This window comes from Ascaphus truei, chromosome 3, assembly GCF_040206685.1.
Source record: "Ascaphus truei isolate aAscTru1 chromosome 3, aAscTru1.hap1, whole genome shotgun sequence".
NCBI classification, from domain to species: Eukaryota; Metazoa; Chordata; class Amphibia; order Anura; family Ascaphidae; genus Ascaphus; species Ascaphus truei.
The window spans coordinates 86,319,406-86,338,868 of record NC_134485.1 but is presented as its reverse complement, the minus strand read 5'-3'; the positions used below and the strand labels follow the sequence as shown (position 1 = coordinate 86,338,868).

General features: G+C 44.1%; 1 protein-coding gene across 13 annotated transcripts in view; it reads left to right on the top strand.

Moving 5' to 3' along the window:
• The window catches only part of ELN (elastin), a 101,507-nt gene that overhangs the window by 66,171 nt on the left and 15,873 nt on the right, over window positions 1–19,463 (top strand). For 5 of the 13 annotated variants that reach the window (XM_075594506.1, XM_075594513.1, XM_075594505.1 and 2 more), the window contains 19 exons: window positions 216–464; window positions 1,486–1,524; window positions 1,730–1,762; window positions 2,133–2,165; window positions 2,557–2,574; window positions 3,649–3,684; window positions 5,454–5,495; window positions 5,590–5,622; window positions 5,976–6,008; window positions 7,757–7,789; window positions 9,106–9,138; window positions 10,087–10,128; window positions 10,225–10,257; window positions 10,513–10,545; window positions 13,719–13,748; window positions 14,296–14,328; window positions 17,029–17,064; window positions 17,365–17,406; window positions 18,971–18,991. In XM_075594506.1, the coding sequence (XP_075450621.1) occupies window positions 216–464; window positions 1,486–1,524; window positions 1,730–1,762; window positions 2,133–2,165; window positions 2,557–2,574; window positions 3,649–3,684; window positions 5,454–5,495; window positions 5,590–5,622; window positions 5,976–6,008; window positions 7,757–7,789; window positions 9,106–9,138; window positions 10,087–10,128; window positions 10,225–10,257; window positions 10,513–10,545; window positions 13,719–13,748; window positions 14,296–14,328; window positions 17,029–17,064; window positions 17,365–17,406; window positions 18,971–18,991 (852 nt within the window). Of the gene's footprint in view, window positions 1–215; window positions 465–1,485; window positions 1,525–1,729; window positions 1,763–2,132; window positions 2,166–2,556; window positions 2,575–3,648; window positions 3,685–5,453; window positions 5,496–5,589; window positions 5,627–5,975; window positions 6,009–7,756; window positions 7,790–9,105; window positions 9,139–10,086; window positions 10,129–10,224; window positions 10,258–10,512; window positions 10,546–13,718; window positions 13,749–14,295; window positions 14,329–17,028; window positions 17,065–17,364; window positions 17,407–18,970; window positions 18,992–19,463 lie in introns of all 13 variants that reach the window. The other 8 variants (XM_075594509.1, XM_075594507.1, XM_075594508.1 and 5 more) reach the window with 8 other exon arrangements.

Below are 19,463 nucleotides of genomic sequence, written 5' to 3'. Positions count from 1 at the left end.
TGTCTTTGTTACTACATCATCTTGCAGCGGCAAAGGCAAACGCAGTGGTCCATTAGCCCCACCTGTCTCTGCATCATTTTATTTCTACGCCGTGTAAGGGACTTAGTAGAAAATAAACACAGCCCTCCTCTGTGCTCCTATGCTTTAATGCTGAATGTGGAAGTGTGAAGGGCACAGCTGTAGGGATTTATTGCAACAAAGCTTTACATATTTAGGTGTGCCTGGGGCCGGAGGTGTACCTGGCTACGGAGGCGTACCTGGCTACGGAGGCGTACCTGGCTACGGAGGCGTACCTGGCTACGGAGGCATACCTGGCTACGGAGGCGTACCTGGCTATGGAGGCGTACCTGGCTATGGAGGCGTACCTGGTTATGGAGGTGTACCTGGCTATGGAGGCGTACCAGGAGCTGGTGGTGTACCTGGCTACGGAGGCGTACCAGGAGCTGGAGGTGTACCTGGGGCTGGTAAGTAATAAAAAAAAGAGTGGAACCTTGCTATCAGATGTCCGTGATTCGTCCTGTGCTTTGCTTTACATTTGTGACCCATCTTGCAACCCTTGCAATACTTTAGGGCTGGAGGAATGGCTCCATGATTAAAGCCCCCTGGCTCAAATCTCGATGCCAGCTCCTTGTGACCTTGAGCAACGACCCTCCCAAGGTACCTGAGCTGCAGGCACCAACATGTACAATCTACAGACTAGGGACCCTTGTGCCTGCAAAATTATATGTACAGTGCTGTGTACACTGTCAGCACTATGTCAGGGGGGGGGGGGAATATATATTTTTATTATTAATAATAAAATTGGAAGGAGATGATTTTGATCTTGAGTCAATAGGGGTTATTCCTGAAACTGCGATAGACAGGGACACCATCACCCCAAATGTTTGACTATTTGCCACTTCTTTTTTTTTACTCTTCTTGTCTCAGCTTACAATGTGGGAAGTGGCTACTCAAAATATAGACAGACTTCCGTAGGTGTTACATGGCGCACCGATTATAATGTATTCAGAATTGCTTACCTTTTCTTTTCATGTGTAGCAACTTCACATAGAGTTTTGGAGGCACAATAAGTCTCTTCCCAGAATCAAACTGGTGTTGCCCGAGGTAGAGGGAGATAAAGTGATTTTGCCCAAGGTCACAGAGAGAGCAGGCGCTGCCTTTGAGGCAGGTGAACCTAGATCCAAACCCATTGGCATTACCACTGAGCTGCTCCTTTGTGTGTGTGTGTGTGTGTGTGTGTGTGTGTGTGTGTGTGTGTGTGTGTGTGTGTGTGTGTGTGTGTGTGTGTGTGTGTGTGTGTGTGTGTGTGTGTGTGTGTGTGTCTTCCACGTGGTTCTCCCAGCACACAGATCTCCAGCAAAGTCAGCGAGCGACAGTAGTTTCTAAAATTTGAAGCTTGAGGCAAAAGGGAAAACAAATCGTTTAAGGGGCACCTAGACCCGCTTGCCAGGCATTTGACACACAATCCTGTGTTTCTTTTCCCAGGAGTTGGTGGTTTGGGCGTTAAACCCCCTAAAACTGGAGGTAAGTGTTAATCTCCAGAGACAACGTGGCTTACGCAATAAAGTGTGACACTGCCGCATAGGAAGTCCCAAGTTAATGGGAGTTTCCATGTCGTGATGCTGAATCCGCACTATCGCACTTTATTGAGGAACCCCCAAGGGTGTAATGTGTTAATACTGGTTTGATGGGGCACATCTAACTATTCTCTTCCATTTTTTGAACACAGCTGGTTATGGAGTTGGGGGTCTTCCTGCAGGAGGTGTGTACACTCACTATATGTTAAACAATGTCAGAATACCACCAAAATATATGTAGTATGCACTGCAAAGATATAGTGTACACTGTCTTTTTGCTTCCCTTTTACTAGATTGAACTGTAAAATACGTTGTATACTCTGTGATACCTTTTAATGGACCAACATATCAATGATGCAAGGTTTTCTTGTGCATAAGCCTTTGAGACATCAGGTGTCTCCTTTCTGAGGCCTCAGATAGTGAAGAGACAGTTGTACAGTTACATCTGCAGATGATCAGTGATAATCGTCTATGATGGATGTGTTTATGGCACTGGTGTTGTGTCTGTGACACTTGGTGGAACTTGATGGTGATCTGCTCTGTTCTTCCCCACAGTTGGAGTGGGTGCTGGAGGGCAGCCAGCTGGAGGTGAGTGTGGAGACCTACATGGATTTGCCGTAACTAAAGATGCCGACTGAGCATTTGCAGAGCGCACAGCTACGTTTTGAGGGCCTCTACAAACCTTGAAAGGGGAGGGTGGAACAATGCGCTAAATATCTTAGCAAGTGTAGAGGCATATTCTGCAAAATTCAATTTAGGAGAGGTTAATGGTGGCATGCTCTGTGCACTTCAATGTGGAAAGCGTTAATGAAAGACTTTTCTGTAGAATGTAAGCAGTGTGGTAGAGTTAATTGAGAGACATTGGAGAGATATATATACTAAAACACGTGATTAACCTCTCTCTCTCTCTCTCTCTCTCTCTCTCTCTCTCTCTCTCTCTCTCTCTCTCTCTCTCTCTCTCTCTCTCTCGTCGGAGCAGGTGGTCTACCAGCGGGAGGTAAGTGACGCATCATCTAGCAACAGGAACATCCTATTGTACCAGCAGGTGACCTGCCCAGTGACCTGAACACAGATTACCTGGGAGGTGATTTATTAAAGATTCCAGACGGCAAAACCAGGGCAAACTTGGTCCAAAAACACTCAATTCGATTTATTAAACAACAAAATCCATTGGTTTTGATGGGAATGTTTTTCTTTTAAAAACCTGTTACTGTTTCTTTGCTCCAGGATTGCAGTCTGGAGACTTTGATAAATGACCCCTCCTCCCCCCCCCCCCCTCACCCCCCATAGACTGTGAGTGTTGGGATCCTCGTATTACTGTATATACTGTCATATTTGATTTTTCTCTTTTGTTCTTCCCCGCCTTATAATACTATTGCTAAATCTTGCTGCGTCTTTCTATGTAACACTGCTAAATTAACTTTTTTTTCCTATTTCTCTACTATTAAAATGTAATGCATGCCCTCATTCTATCCTGTCTGGACTACTGCAACCTTCTCTTTACTGGAGACTGGAGGTAAGTTATGATCTCCAGAGACAATGGGCTCTGTGTATCAATATGTACGTCTGCGCTGAGGCAGTTGTGTAAAACAAATTGGCTTTTTTTTTTTTGCTTTCTGAAACGCGACGTAAGTATGACGTGTATTTATACTGTTTTAGAATTTGGCGCATGCAGCGCTAGTATTCTGCGCTAAAAAAAAGACATGCGCCACCTTTCAGGTGACGGAGAAAAGCCAACGCAGAAAACTATCATCAATAATAACGCAAGCCGCACATCCCTTAATACAGAGACCTGCGCCTCTATGCAAATATAAACCCACCCTGTCTCCTCCCAATGAGCCATCAGTCCCTCATCTGCGTCTGACTGCCACGAGACCTCCCCGAAAATGGTGCCAGCAAGATTAATGCATAAATGCTGTCTGTCGCACGTATATTTTAGCACGGGCTGTGGCAAATTAACGACTTTGCGCCGGAATGTGGCATTTGATACATAGAGCCCCCAAGGGTGTAACACGTTAATACTGGTTTGATGGGGCACATCTAATTATGTTCCATGTTTTTGAATGTACAGGTGGTTATGGAGTTGGGGGTCTTCCTGCAGGAGGTGGTGGGTACACTCATTATATATTATACAATGCCAGAGTGCCACCAAAATATCTTTGGTGCATGCACTGCAAAGATATACTGTACACTGTCACTGTCTTTTTGCTCCTCTTTCACTATGTTGCATTGCATTCCTGGGGCCTCTGATAATGAAAGGGACAGATGGACAGGATAACCTCTCTCCTTCTGAAAACTCGCTCATATCCACATTCACTACCACATTCTTCTTCTCTCTTTCAAGGCGCTCCACTCCTCTGCCCCTCCCTATACCCGAGCTTTAATCTCTCACTATACCCCTGCTCGCTCTGTACTGTACACCCTGCTCGGGTCTGTCTTCTCTCTACCCCCCCAATGTTACTGCAGCTCTCATGCCTGGAACCCTTCTCACATGCTGCTGCCTAGCTCTGGAATTCCCTCCCTCTCAATGTCCGGAAAGAACCTTCTCTCCCTAATCTCGGCAAAGAAAAATACCACTTGTGAGCACATTTGCATGTCTCAGACAGGCCTGCAAACCTGTCTTTCCCCATAAAGTGCGTCCACTGCAGCTAGGGATTCTGGGTAACGACATGCAAATGAGCACAAACAGTGTGTCACTCTTAACTGCTTATCCATTGTAACATGGACCCCTGTGAGCTTATTCCAGCTGCATTACACAGCTTCTACAGCCCAGCCTGGGTTAAAGAAGTGCAAAGCCAGTAAACCTACTCACAGAAAGCTATTTCAAAACCCATCTGAAAAGGCACCTGTTCAACTAATTATAGTGGATAATAAATACTCACTAAACTATAGTATGATATTATATACACTCTAACCAAGGCACTCAAATGTACTCCTGCTGTGCCTGTCTCCCCTCATGCCGGTTAGACTGGAAGCTCTTTGAGGCATTGGTTCCTTTCTCCCTGTGTTATATTGATGTCCTGATGTATTTATGCCATCTGTATTACTATCAGTGGTGTACAGTATCTATAGCCAAAGCAAAGCCTGGGAGCCCGCGCTCTTGGGGGGCCGCTCTCTAGGGTGACCAATCCATATTTGTCCCGGCATATTTGCCAACTGCGCATGCGCATGCGCAGCCGGCAAGTGCTGATTGCGCACGCGCGGCCAACGCAAGAGAAACATTTTGCCTGGGGGCCGCCCATGTCTTCCTACGCCACTGATTGCTACATTCCCTGCATAGTAACTGTATTGTCATTTTGTAAATATATATCTATTATAAAGTGATGAGTACATAGTGGGTCCGCACAGTTTTTTTTATATAACCCTAACTGTAAGATGCTAATTGACATTACCTTTCCTTACTTGTTGGAAAGAGGTTACTGACCAATATAGAAGGAGTTACGTAAGAGCCACGTGGCACACCAATTATAATGTACCAATAATGACTACACTTTTTTTCTTATAGAGTGCTGACCGTGTAGGCAGCGCTGTACATAGAATTTCGCAGGCATGATAAGTCTCTGCCCCGAATCAAATCTAGTGCCTGAGGCACAGGGAGATAAAGTCATTTGCCCTAGGACACAAAAAGAGCTGACACTGAATGTCGAACTGGGTTCACCCTCTTCAAAGGCAGTGACATTATTACTGAGCGTGTGTGTGTGTGTGTGTGTGTGTGTGTGTGTGTGTGTGTGTGTGTGTGTGTGTGTGTGTGTATGCGCGCATGTGTGTGTGATTACTTACATTTGAAGCCACTGCAAAGGGAAGGATAACAAATGTAATGGCATCTAGACCCACTCCCCGGGTTGTTGACACACAATCCTGTGTTTCTTTTCCCAGGATATGGAGCTGGTGGTTTAGTTAAACCCCCTAAGTCTGGAGGTAAGTAATGATCTCCAGAGACGATGGGTGTAACACGTTAATACTGGTTTGACGGGGCCCATCTAATTATTCTCTTCCATGTTTTTCAATGCAGCTGGTTATGGAGTTGGGGGTCTTCCTGCAGGAGGTGGGTACACTCATTATACATTATATAATGTCAGAAGACCACTACAATATATTTGATGTGTGCACTGTAAGATATACTGTACACGGGCACTGTTATTGTGTTCCTCTTTCACTATACTACATTGCAAGGCCTTGCTGGGGCCTCCTGTAGTGAAGAGGACAGTTGCACAGTTCGATCTGCCCGTGATAATCACCAGGGAGGGATGTGTGTTTTTTTTTTCCAAACATTTTTATTAGGTATTGATACATTACATAATAAACAGTATAGAGTAGGGATGTGTGTTTTTGACACTGCAGTTGTGTCTGGGACACTTGGTGTCACTTAATGGTGACCTCTTCTCTTCACCCTCACAGTTGGAGTGGGTGCTGGAGGGCAGCCAGCTGGAGGTGAGTGTGTAGACCTAATAGATTTACCATAACTACAGACATCGGCAGATGATTTTTTACAGAGCGCACAGCAAAGCATAGAAGGGGGAGAGCTGAGCGACGCTCTGAAGATCTTGGGCTGCGACTATACTATAGCAGACGGAGCGGAACGGAGCGGAGGCGCGCGCACGCTGCGCGTTCCCATCTATGGTCCTCTTTGAGGATGCCTATAGATTGCGCCAGCGCGCACGTCAGACGGAGCTGGCAAAGGCGCGAAATTGAAGGAGACTGAGCCAAGTGATTTTTTGCGCGATGGCATGATCACGTGACCTGTCTCCTCCAATCAAAGTGAAATTACATTTTTAAAGTGACGCCATTTTTTTTTTGTATGCCGGTGGTAAACACACAACAACACAAACAACATACACAACACACACAAAATTAATGTTAATTTCCATACCGGGGGAAAGTGAACTTGTCTGCACAGTGCTTCAGATGCTGAATCTGAAAAAATGCCTGTGGCATCGGGATGTGAGGTAGGGAAGTGACGTCCGCACCGGAACGTCATTGCCACGCCTCCAAATTTTTATTGCCACGCCCCCAAATCGCACCCGCTGCATACTATGCAAAGCCATGAAAAAGCTCAGGCTTTAGCAAGAGTATCACGGTGTGGCTGCGCCTCCCCTCCGCTCTGCTCCGTCTGTGTGAGTATAGACGCAGCCTACTTATGGCAATGTAACTACGACTGGCAGTTCCTGACCATAAAAGTGTCTTGTGATGAGCTGTAGACTACGTTATGAATGAGGTTAATAGAGGAAAATTCTGCGGATTTCATTATAGGAAAGTCAATAGTTGGATGTTCTGTGCACTTCAGTATGGAAAGTTTTAATTAGGAATTTTAAGGGGGTCAGCAGAGAAGGGGTCAGTAGAGTGCTAAAGCACTAGTTATTGTATTTCCTTTGGAATTGTTTTTCAAATTGCTGATGCAAAAAAAAAAAGAACGTTATCGACTGCTTGCTATAAATTGCTTTACATGGCTTTAAATGAAGAAAGCAAAAAGAGAGACCAGATTCCATCCAGAGAAAGAGGGAATAAAAATACCCACTTGTATGCACTCTATAACTGCATGAGTAGTCGTAGTGTCGTATCAAGAGTTGTGAAGATGACTCCGAGAGATATTGTACATTTATCTGACTATAGGTCCTGCGTGGTCAAATGTGAGAAACAATGGTGGAGTGTATATGGTAATCGGCCAAAAACCGTATAGATGGTTATATGATAGATATATCTAAAAAGTTACTTTATTCAGTGCTAGTTGCAATGGTTAAAATACTGGGGTGTTTTAAATGGTTGCACCAACGTTGGGCAGCTGCTGCCATACTCACATGGACAGTGCACTGATTGTTTTTCTTTAAAAAATCTTGCACTGTTTCTTTGCCCCGGATTTACAGCCTGGAGACTTACTAAATGACCCCCATAGTCTCTGAGTGATAGGAACCTCGTAGTACTGTACAGTATGTCCATTATCCGAGCCCTAGAGATTCAGTGTCCCAGTAATACAATAACTCCTACTGTCTCCACATAGGGAATGCCACCTGACACCTTGTCTCACTGTGATATGAACCTTCTTTATCCCATCCTGGGGGCTGCCCTTTTGTCGAAACTGAGGGCATTCTACAGTACTGTACAGTGTATGTCATATTATCCCAAACTATTAAACGCCCCTTTCTAATATGTGCGGATTAACTCTGTAATTTCCCTGTCTTTAGTGGGAGTCGGAGGAGGAGGAGTACCAGCAGGAGGTAAGTAACGCACCTTAACCTCTCTTCTACCATTATAAGCAGCATCTTATTATACAAGTAAGGAACTGCCCTATTTCCTGAGCGCTAGAGATGCTGTATTACAATGATAAGAACCTCATGTCACTCTGAGTCATACCCCATTATGCGAACACTGCATATCCTTAGGGTTATCTATCAAAGTCTCAGAGCTGTAGATTCTATGAGATTCATTGCCACAGTCATAGAATAACTCCTACTATCCCAACATAGGGAATGCCACCTGACACCATGTCTCACTGGGATATGAACCTAATTTGATCTCACTCTGGCGGCTGTCCCTTTGTCTAAATTCTGACCATCCTTTATCATAGTATCCCAAACCAGGAACTGCCCCATTTGTAATTGTAATCCTCCTTGCCTGGCTCCTAGGGGGTTTACATAAAATATCTCTACACTTGGCTTGCTCAGTGTTGATTACTTTGTCGGGGTTCTGGATTCGTGCAGGCTGGGCGTTGGTAATGCAATGATGGGCGCCAGGAACTTTATTCACACAAACAGTGTCTTCATTAATCACCATTGATACAGTCTCTGTTACATCGTACAGTACACTTCATTTGTGTATAGTTTCACTACTGTTGTCTGTATGCACTGTTTCACTACTGTATGTCTGTATCTTCTTCTCTAGCCACCCCTATTTCGGCCTGCTAGTGAGGTGCTGAGGCGTTACTAACTCCTGTTATCTAAGTGATCTCTCTGCTCTGTAGCTTCGATAGTGCTCCGTCTCCTTTGGGCTATTGCCTGGCCTTCTACTACTCTCTCTCTGTCTGTTGTCAGTATTTGGGGACTTTATGCCATCATGTGGCCTTCTGGGTGAGAGTCAGCTATGGACCCTCCGATGGGCTGGTCCAACTATGCCCCAGGCTGCGGCCTGTGGAGCCCCCTCTGGGCATTCCTTGGAATGCTATCTAAACAGGGCACTGTCCCTAACTGGAAAAAAAAATAAAGGGAATCCTTACCCTATCCTAGATATATCTACAGTGTAAACAAATGTACACTATTCACAGTGAGATCCCACCTCTTCAACTCCTTCTGGGACTTGACCTTCTAGAATCCTCTCCCTCATATATATCCTGCCATGACATCACTATCACTGGGCAGAAGAGGGCGGTGACTATCATTCTTCTTAGTCACCCAGCACCATGTGATGACAAAGGGACGTTACTCTCTGTGGACCACACAGTTAACCCCTTAAAGGGGGGTTACAAAGTAATCCCAAAGGGGGGGGGTTACATAATATTTGCAGATTATCCCTTTATCTTCTCTTTCTCTGCCTTTAGTGGGGGTCGGTGCTGGTGGTCTACCTGTAGGAGGTAAGCAATGCACCTTATCCTCTTCATTGCTATTAATAGGAACATCTTATTATACATATAACTGTCCCATTGCCTGGTACTAGAGATCCCGATAGCACTTTGGGTGGACACTTACACCGGGCTTCACTTAGCACCGATGTTAGCTATGGACTACCATCCAACGTCACCTGCCATTGACTTGAATAGCAGTTATCGTGGGATCGCGGTGCAACAACCTGCATTGGTGAATCTCCCCCTAGGAAAGTTATTTTGATCTTGAGTCTTTTTGAGTCAATGTGGTATATTCTATAAGATGTGTGAACGTCATTCCGTGTGCTCTGACATGGAAACCCCATTAAAGTGAGACCGCATGGATTCGCGATCTTGGACCTTATAGAATATACCCCAATGTGTGTTATTCATGAAACTGCGATCGTGCCTATCACGGCACCATTGCACAGAAACTCCGCCAGTTCAATGAATAATCCCAATATATTAAGGTATTTGATCCTACTTTTTTACCCTCCTTGACTCCTTGGGAAATGGTTAACGACAAAAGGAGAGATGTATGTCAAAGTTACATGGTCCACCTATTATAATGCCTAATATTGCCTATCCTTTTTCTCCTTCTTGTACATCACTGGCGGCTGCACATAGAATTCTCAGACACAATAAGTCCCTGCTCCAAATCAATATATTGTGCCTGAGGCAGATAAAGTAACTTGCACAACGTCACAAAAAGAGCTGGCACTGGATTTCAACCTGAGTTCACCCATTTCAAAGGCAGTGACATTACCACCGACTGTGTCTGTCACTTAAGTCCCCCGGCATATAGACCTCCAAGATAGTCAATGAGCTACAGTCGATTCTTACTTTTGAAGCTACTGCAAAGGGAAGGACAACAAATGTAATGGCATCTAGACCCACTCCCCGGGTTGTTGACACACAATCCTGTGTTTCTTTTCCCAGGATATGGAGCTGGTGGTTTAGTTAAACCCCCTAAGTCTGGAGGTAAGTAATGATCTCCAGAAACAATGGGTGTAACACTTTAATACTGGTTTGACAGGGCCCATCTAATTATTCTCTTCCATGTTTGTGAATGTACAGGTGCTTATGGAGTTGGGGGTCTTCCTGCAGGAGGTGGGTACACTCATTATACATTATACAATGTCAGAAGACCACTAAAATATATTTGGTGTGTGCACTGTAAGATATACTGTACACGTGCACTGTTATTGTGTTCCTCTTTCACTATATCACTATATTGCATTGCAAGACCTTTGCTTGTAGGGAAGGGGACAGTGGCACAGTTATGTCTGCCAGTGAGGGACGTGATTTTGACATTGCTGTTGTGGCAGTTCATGGTGACCTGTTCTCTTCTCTTCACCCCCACAGTTGGAGTGGGTGCTGGAGGGCAGCCAGCTGGAGGTGAGTGTGTAGACCTGATGGATTTACCGTAACTAAAAATGTCAGGGGGGCATTTGCAGAGCGCACAGCTTTGCTTTGAGGGTCTCTACCAGCCTAGGAAGAGGAGAGCTGAGCAACGCTCTGAAGATCTTAGTAAAGAGAAAGGATGAATGTACCGAGAGCCGGCAGTTCATGACCATGGAAGTTGTAGACTGTGTTATATACTTGTAGACTGTGTTATAAAAGGGGTCAATAGAGGGATATTCTTCAGATTTCATTATAAGGAAAGGTTAATAGTGGGATGCTCTGTGCACTTCAACATGGAAAGGTTTAATTAAGTGTACACCCTGCCAGTGGGGTATGGATGGCAACCATCGCATGACAGAGGTTAATAGCAGGTAACTCCTGTGAAACTGGTTGTCGAGGTCTTTGCTCTTGGGCAGGGAGGAGAGCAGAGGAGGATGAAAAATGGGTATCAAGGACTTTTGTTTAAAAAAAATAGAAAGTTTTTATTGTAAAAAGGTTATATTAATTTATTGGCAAACACCAACTCCCAAAATGTGATTCTCGGGCTACCTCCTGAAGGGGACACTTGCTTAAGTAGATGTGAATGGCTCCAGGGGAGACTTCTGCTTGGCCATGACTAGGGCGTAAAAAAAGAAAGAACGTAATGCCTCTCTAATCCCACGATCTTCAAAAATTGCCACCTTCAAAAAAAGGGTGGGGGCCCTAAAATACATATAAAGAAATATTCCCCTTAACGAGGTGCTAGCCTGTATTCAAAATAGATCGAAAGGAAACCCCCAAATTGAGCTTACGTCTGAGCTGTAGGTAGTTAAAAAATAATAATAATAATAATATTTTAGAAAAACATATTTATAAAGTGGTAAATGGTACACATATACAGTATATTATGTTGAAATAAAACATTTTTGTTACCTATGACAATAAGAATAGCTATCATTACATCTCATTTGAAACACATCATATAATCCAAAAATGTACAACAAATCCAACTTGAAAACAATTCACAGACTCAGAGGAAATTGTCGAAATATATATATTTCTACATGTATTGCACGCTTGTAAGAATGGATCCACTTGATCTCTGGCTTAACCCTTTCAGTGCCATAGGGTTGTACCACCCCTGTGACCCTGGACCCTCCGGCACTTCCGTATCACGTGACAGCTCTTCGTAGCGGGCCGCATGTGACGGGGAGGGGGCCTGCCTTGTAGCGCTGTGCGACTGGAACCCCCGAAAATGTTAGGGGAGGCCAATGGCATAAGGTTGCTGCCATACGGGCCTTGGGGTGGCACTTTTATGGCCGTACGTCGTTAGGACACAGAAGGAGTGAATCAAGTTATTTGCACTAGAAAGTCTCACCTTTAATGTTACATGGTTTCATGCTGCTGGTATTAGCTACAGTATAGTGCAGCCATTAGCTCCCCTTTCTTTAAATCTACTCAGAACTAGGACCTCTCTCTTAGGTCCCTCGATTACCCCTGCTGTCCAATCCTCCCGATGCTCTGGCAGTCTTCTGGCCCCTCGCCCTGACTAATCTACAGTTGGACTTCTCTGTAACTGCTCCTTTCCCTAATCAACTGCGAAATATTGTGTTCCTATAGAACAGCTCCAGAACTGCAAACTAAAGTTCTGAAGAACTACAGCTAAAGAGGGTGTGGGCTGTCAAAGCCTTTAGATACAGGTAGAAGCAAGACCCAAACCAATAGCTTAACCCTTTTAAAGCTGCAGTTCAGTCTTTTTTTTTTTTTTTTTTTACATTTTTTTTTTTACTTCAATAGTTTTATGTGTGCAATCTCTAATTACCTAAAGAACAGTATAGCTGCAGGTTAATTCGTTTTCCATGTATTGATAGGTCGAAATTTGGTGACATATTAAAAGCTGGCATTTGTTTATAATCTGCTTGACTGGCAGTGGAAGCTCATGAATATTCATGAGCACTGCTGCATTGACAAGTGCTAGAGGGAGGGCAGGGGTGTGCCAGAGCTTGTGACAGGACATGAAGGGGCAGTGCCTTAGCAAATGGCTGATAAAATAGAATACAAGAAAATTGGTCTTTCAAAGTTGTTTTTTTTAAAACAGAAAATGCTAAAAGTATTTTTTCTTACTACAGAACTGATTTATTAAAAAAAACACACATGCAGGATATTGACTGAACTGCAGCTTTAAGTAGTCAGTATAAGGGCTACAGAAAGAATGTGCTGTAAATGGATGTGATATGGGGGGAGAATGGAGGGACCTTTAAAGCACTACCTATTATTATTATTTTTTTAATCTAATTTTCAAATTGCTATTGCAAGACATGTTTTTGTAATTTATATAGCTTTAAAACAGCAGTTCAAGCTGTCGGGTCAGCTGCCCCCCCCCCCCCTCCACCCCCCTCCCTTGAATATGTGCATCAATACAATCCACACAATGATGAGTAATTAGCTAAGTTGCCGATCGATCCGTTCTCCTGTGATCGATCGGCGAAGATTCGGCTCCTGGGTTCACTAAATGGCTGCAGAGGAGTATTCTGCAGTCAGTGGAACAAAGTTCTGTGGGGAAGATCATGTAACCAGGCAGTCACTTGATACATTTGGTGCACTGTTAGAGAGAGGGCAGGGCTCAAAAAGAGGTGTGTCAGAGCCTATTTGAGAAGAGGAAGGGAATGTGACTTTGTAAATGGTTGCTATAGAAACAGTAAAGGCTTGTTACATTATAATACAGTAAAATGTAATTCAGTTGTTTTAATAAAAATAATTTTCTCATAGTAAAGGACTGATTTATTATATAAAAAAAAACACATGTAGGATATTGCTTGGTCTGCAGCTGTAAATGGATGCATCAAATATGCAACAAAAACAACCCATTGTGGTTACTTTCATAGAGCTAGGAAGCTGCTGACATACACACATGGAAGGTGTACAGATTGTTCTGACAAGAGCAAAGTTCCAAGCACTTTTTGGCATTTGCATTATTTATTCATGCACATGATTAACCCATCTTTCTGTCTCTCTCTTTCTCTTTCTCTCTCTCTCTCTCTCTCTCTCTCTCTCTCTCTCTCTCTCTCTCTCTCTCTCTCTCTCTCTCTCTCTCTCTCTCTCTCTCTCTCTCCTCTCTCCTCTCTCCTCTCTCCTCTCTCCTCTCTCCTCTCTCCTCTCTCTCTCCTCTCTCTCCCCCGCTTCATTAGGGGTCGGAACAGGTGGCCTACCAGCAGGAGGTAAGTGACGCATCTTCTAGTTACTGGTATAGTGTACCTGCCGGAGGTGACCTGAGCACAGGATACCATGGTGGTGACTTATCAAAGTCTTGCGGCTGCAAAAAAACCCGGGGCAGTAGGGGAACAAAAACACAGCACCAGATTTATTAACCAACAAAATACCATTGGTTTCAATGGGAATGTTTTTTTGTTTTTTTAAATCTTGTACTGTTTCTTTGCCCCGGGTTTGCAGACTGGAGACTTTGATAAATGACCCCCATAGTCTCTGAGTGATAGGAACCTCGTACTACTGTATGTCCATTATCTGAGCCCGAGAGATTCAGTGTCCCAGTCATAGAATAACTCCTACTATGCCCACATGGGGAATGCCACCTGACACCTTGTCTCACTGTGATATGAACCTTCTTTTATCCCATCCTGGGGGCTGCGCCATTGTCTAAACTGTGGGCATCCTACAGTACTGTACAGTGTATGTCATACTATCCCAAACTAGGAAACGCCCGTTTCTAATATGTGCGGATTAACTCTGTAATTTCCCTGTCTTTAGTGGGAGTCGGAGGAGGAGGAGTACCAGCAGGAGGTAAGTAACGCACCTTAACCTCTCTACTTCCATTATAAGCAGCATCTTATTATACAAGTAAGGAACTGCCCTATTTCCTGAGCACTAGAGATGCTGTGTTACAATGATAAGAACCTCATGTCACTCTGAGTCATACCCCATTATGCGAACACTGCATATCCTTAGGGTTATCTATCAAAGTCTCAGAGCTGTAATATCAATGCAAAAAAAAAAATACAGTAGTTTTGGTTAAGAAAACACATCCTATTTCCTTAAAAATAAAATCTGCTGATGTTTCTTTCCACCAGATTTGCCCTAATGACACCTAAAGAGGTCACAGTGACCCCGGCCGCGGGAGATTCCCTGTCCCCTTGGTCCTGGAGTTTATTAGCCATATTTACCAAGCAGTGCTAAGTCTACAGCTCTGTAAGACCTCTTCTCAAATGAAGCACATGGGCTGGGAGGTGTCAGGTGGCTTTATCACCGCTTAGGGGTCTATGTAAAAAGTGGAGCAATTCCTGGGCACAAAAACTGCACAAGTTGCAATCAAAGAAAGAAATCCTATTGATTTTTTTTTCTTCACGGTGCAATTATTTCCCCCCCCCCTGAATTGCTCCACTTCTGCCTTGATACATATACCCCTTAGTAGATTTGGTCCCCTGCGTCAGAGTGATATAAACCTCATACTTTTCCAGTCTCATTATCAAGCGTCTTCCTTTTTATCTGTGTTGGTTAACCCTCTTGTTTTGGGGGTCCTCTGATAAACTCTTTCTGTCTCTAGTTGGTGCAGGAGGACTGCCAGCCGGGGGTAGATATCAGAGACCCCCTTTAATCTGATCTAATGCAGGGAGGGTTCGTTACAGTGGGACCTATGGAGTGGGTCCATGGAGCAGTTCTTTGCAAGACACTAGTGGGGAGGGTTTTACAGAGAAATGCTGTGCTGAGCTACAGCAGAGAACGCATTAAGGGTACAATGTTTGCTCTTGTGTAGCAAGGGAGAGGTTAATGAGGCAATAATATTCAGAACTCTAGCAGAGCAAGAGTTAAGTGTGCAATGCTTTTTACATTTCTCTATTAGTGAAGCAATGCCTCCACGAGTGACTAGCAGAGACGAGGTTAATAGAGAGCAATGATCTGCAGATTCTCCAGCAGAACACAGTAGAGTGTAATAGAGCAATGATAGGTAACTTTCTATCAGCGAAGAAGCTATTGAGTAATGACCGTTGACTGTAAGCTCTGCGTGGCAGGACTTCCCTTTATCACCATGCTTTATTTCTCGTCTGATGCTTCGAGATGTTTTAACCAATAGTGCCAAGGCACGTAGCGGTATTTGAACTCCTTTGTTGTCTGTAATACATTTTATTTGCAGCCAAGGGTTTTAATACAATGGCAATGTTCTAGAAACACAGACATCCGACAGCAAATAAGGGCCAGTTGGCTCACCTCCTCTGCTCATTCACTGCCTGCTGTAAAGACCCCCACTCCAGTTGACCTCTGAGTGTCCATGTTTAGGATACCCTTGTGGTTCTATAGTGGACTACTCTACTACATGTAGTCCCATGTCTATTGTATGTAGTTCTCATTAGTCTTGCATTAGTATGGAAACTAGGGACTGGACTACATCCTAATGCTGACATGGACACTGGCAGTTTTGTGGCGTTCAAAGCAGAAATGTGGAGCAGTGATCTGCAGGTCTCTGGCAGGGGAGAGGTTGATGAAGAAATGATCTGCAGGACTTTAGCAGGAAAGGAGTAAATATAGCAATGATTTACTGGTCTATGCCACATAAGGGAGCAAGGAAGCTAAAGCATTTATGGAAATGAAGTACGCATTCAAATATATCAATGTATTCTTATTTTCTCTACAAGAAGAGTAAAGGGCGTTACTATATATTAGGGTGACCAGACGCCCTGGTTTTGCTGGGATTGTCCCGGTTTTTGGCATTGTGTCCCGACAGCATTTAAAAAAACGTTGGCGCATGCGGAGACGGCTGCGCCGATCTCGAATGTGCCGATCCGGCGCATGCTCGATCTGCTCTTCCCGGCCACACATACGGAATCGGCTCTTTTCAGCCGTGCATGTGCGATCGGCTCTTGCCGGCAGCACAATCGAGATTGGCTCTTGCCAGCTGCGCTTGCGCGATCAGTGGGGTTCGTTCTCACATGTTCGGTCGGCTCTGGCCGTTCCTGTATGTGCAGTTGGCGCGGGCCATTCGTGCATGCGTGACAGTTGTCCCGGTTTTTCACTGGGGAAAAATGGTCAGCCTACTGTGTGCACAATAGGAGCATCAACCTGTCCCAACAACCTGGGTCTAGTTGGCAACTTTAGAGAATACAGCCAGGGTCAATAGTACAATAATCTGCAAGGGAATAGAAGTTATAAAGTGAAATAAGTGAAGCTATGAGTGTCAACAAGGGAGAAAGGTAATAATGGAGCAATGTTTCTGTAGCTTTCTGGTAGCATAGCAGCACTGTGCAATTGTCGGGCAGCACAGGGTGCTTGGGAGCAGTGCTTTACAAGTTTACACAGTACAGTAGCTGGGGTTTGAAGAAAAGACATATGTCCATCAAGTTCAAGAATTGTAGCTGTTAAAGCAATACTCTGCCGGTATCTCTCAGGATATGGGTGCTGGAGTGATGCTCTGCAGGACTTGTGCACTATAGTTTGTGTGCTTTGTATTCTGACACAGCACAATGTAACTTGCCTCTGGTCTTATTTCAGCGGGTCAGGTGCCAGGCGCAAAACCTCCCAAACCAGGTAACTTCTACAAACTGTGGCCCCAAAGGGACAATATAGGACAACCGTGCGTGGGTAATATAAGAGTGACGGATGGGGTCAGCGAGCTAATATGTGTTGTATGTCCAGTGTGTGTCTCAGGTTGGGGTAGGATAAGAGCACTGCGTGTTGAATGCTGGTTGTCAGTGAGATAAGTGAGCTAGGCATGGTTCAAATGAGATGCTGAAGAGATTGGAGTGAGTGCCGGGTGTGAGGGACGTCAGAGCGCTGGGTGTGGGTGCCATGGCAGAAATACATTTTCATGCTGATGTCCCATCTCAGGTTATGGTGCTGCTGCAGGGATTGGCGGAGGATATCAGCCTGGTGAGTGACCGGAGATAGGATAGACCAGCGCTGCCTATGGGGATGAGATAATGAGATCATTAAATAAAAGATAGATCAACACCGAGAAAATGAACGGTGATACCCCCATCACTTCCCTGTCAACTCATAATCCTGTCTATGCTGACACCCAGCATACCACCATGTCTTTATAAACACATCATGCTGTCACCAACTTCCCCCGTCATGCTCCAGTCACTCACCCACATGCCCCATGTCCCCTTGAGCATCTGCCTCTTCTCATAACGATGGCATCAGCAATCCTCTCTCGCTGCGTCATTTAGTCTCCCGGAGCATTGCTGAAGCTGGATCTCTCTCTCATCGTTTATACACCTCGGTGTGGGAGCTTCACAAAGACAACATTCTGCAATTGCTGCTTATCCCTTTGAGTGCTAAGTGCTGAAGAAATGCTGGCGCTTTTAGTGCTGGCGATGTTCAAATCACACTAACAATAACATTCTTAATATAAAGCGAACCTAGACAAATCCTATGTGCTACCAATCTAGCCGTGGTTGAATGTTATTTTCTCAAATATTACAGAAATGTCAACCAAATGCTAAAAAAAAATAAATGCAATAAAAAAATAACAAGGAAAGTCCCACTTGCACAATCTATATATGTTCTGCACTTTTAAAGGGAAGTGTTTCTGCAGTACAGGCATACCCCTGTTTAAGGACACTCACTTTAAGAACACTCGCGAGTAAGGACATATCGCCCAAAAGGCAAACGGCAGCTCACGCATGCTCCTGTCAGCACGTCCTGAACAGCAATACCGGCTCCCTACCTGTACCGAAGCTGTGCGCAAGCGGGGAGACTATAGAGCCTGTTACACATGCGTTATTTACATCAGTTATGCACGTATAGGATGATTACAGTACAGTACATGCATCGATAAGTGGGGAAAAGGCAGTGCTTCACTTTAAGTACATTTTCGCTTTACATACATGCTCCGGTCCCATTGCGTACGTTAATGCGGGATATGCCTGTATAGAAGCACGGGAAACAATAGCAAACGCATCTAACGGTAAAAATTAAATCTGCTTTCCTAAATTCAGCAAGACCTAAGATTTTGATCAAACATAATCTTTTATTGATGCATATATTTTTTTAAACTAGGATTAACAAGGCTCTTATTTCAGTGATCCCATAAACTCTGGCCTCCATCGGCAATCATATTAAATGTCCATGGGGTAAAAAACTGTAGCCTAGACAAATTGTGGGCTGTTGTAGGGGCAACACACCCCCAAGATGAAAAGAGGGGACCCTTTCCCCATTGCAACTCCAGCTGAGGATAACTCTTTACAAAATATCCAGGATCTGACAAAACTGTTGCAATGTTAGGCTGATGTACCCCAATTAAGTCTCAAGAGGAAGTATCCCCCGTGTAACCTTTCAATGTTATGAGAGATGCTGCCAAAGAGGCCCCTGTCCGGTGACGTACATTAACTTAAGTTATGCAGCACTTAAGTGGGACTTTTAGGCCAGTAACTTTTATGTCATGCTGAAATGAAGGGGTTAATGACTGATGATATGTTCTTGTTTTCAGGAGGTGGTGGCTTTGCACCCGGTAAGTGAACACTAAAATTCCCACTAAATACTCGGTAATTCTGTGCTACAGTATATGCAATAATGTTGACATAAACAGTGTATTTTAATGCTTTGATACCACCATAATACCCTGAAATACTTAATGTTGTGAAATCTTCATTCATGCTCCGAGCAGCATTTGAATATCACAGTAGAATAGTGATTTATTTTCATTTATTTTTTATTTCTAAAAATATTTTACCAGGAAGTAATACATTGAGAGTTACCTCTCGTTTTCAAGTATGTCCTGGGCACAGAGTTAGGACAAATAATACATGGTTACAAATACAGTTACATAAATGAGCAGGGTATACATTATATACAAGACATTGTGTGCACAGTTAAAGAAAATATATATTATGGGCGTATGAAACAGTTACAGACCAGATTAAAGTGTGAGACAGCCTTAGATTGTGATATCCTCCATTGTCTATCAGTCTTGCCCGGCAATG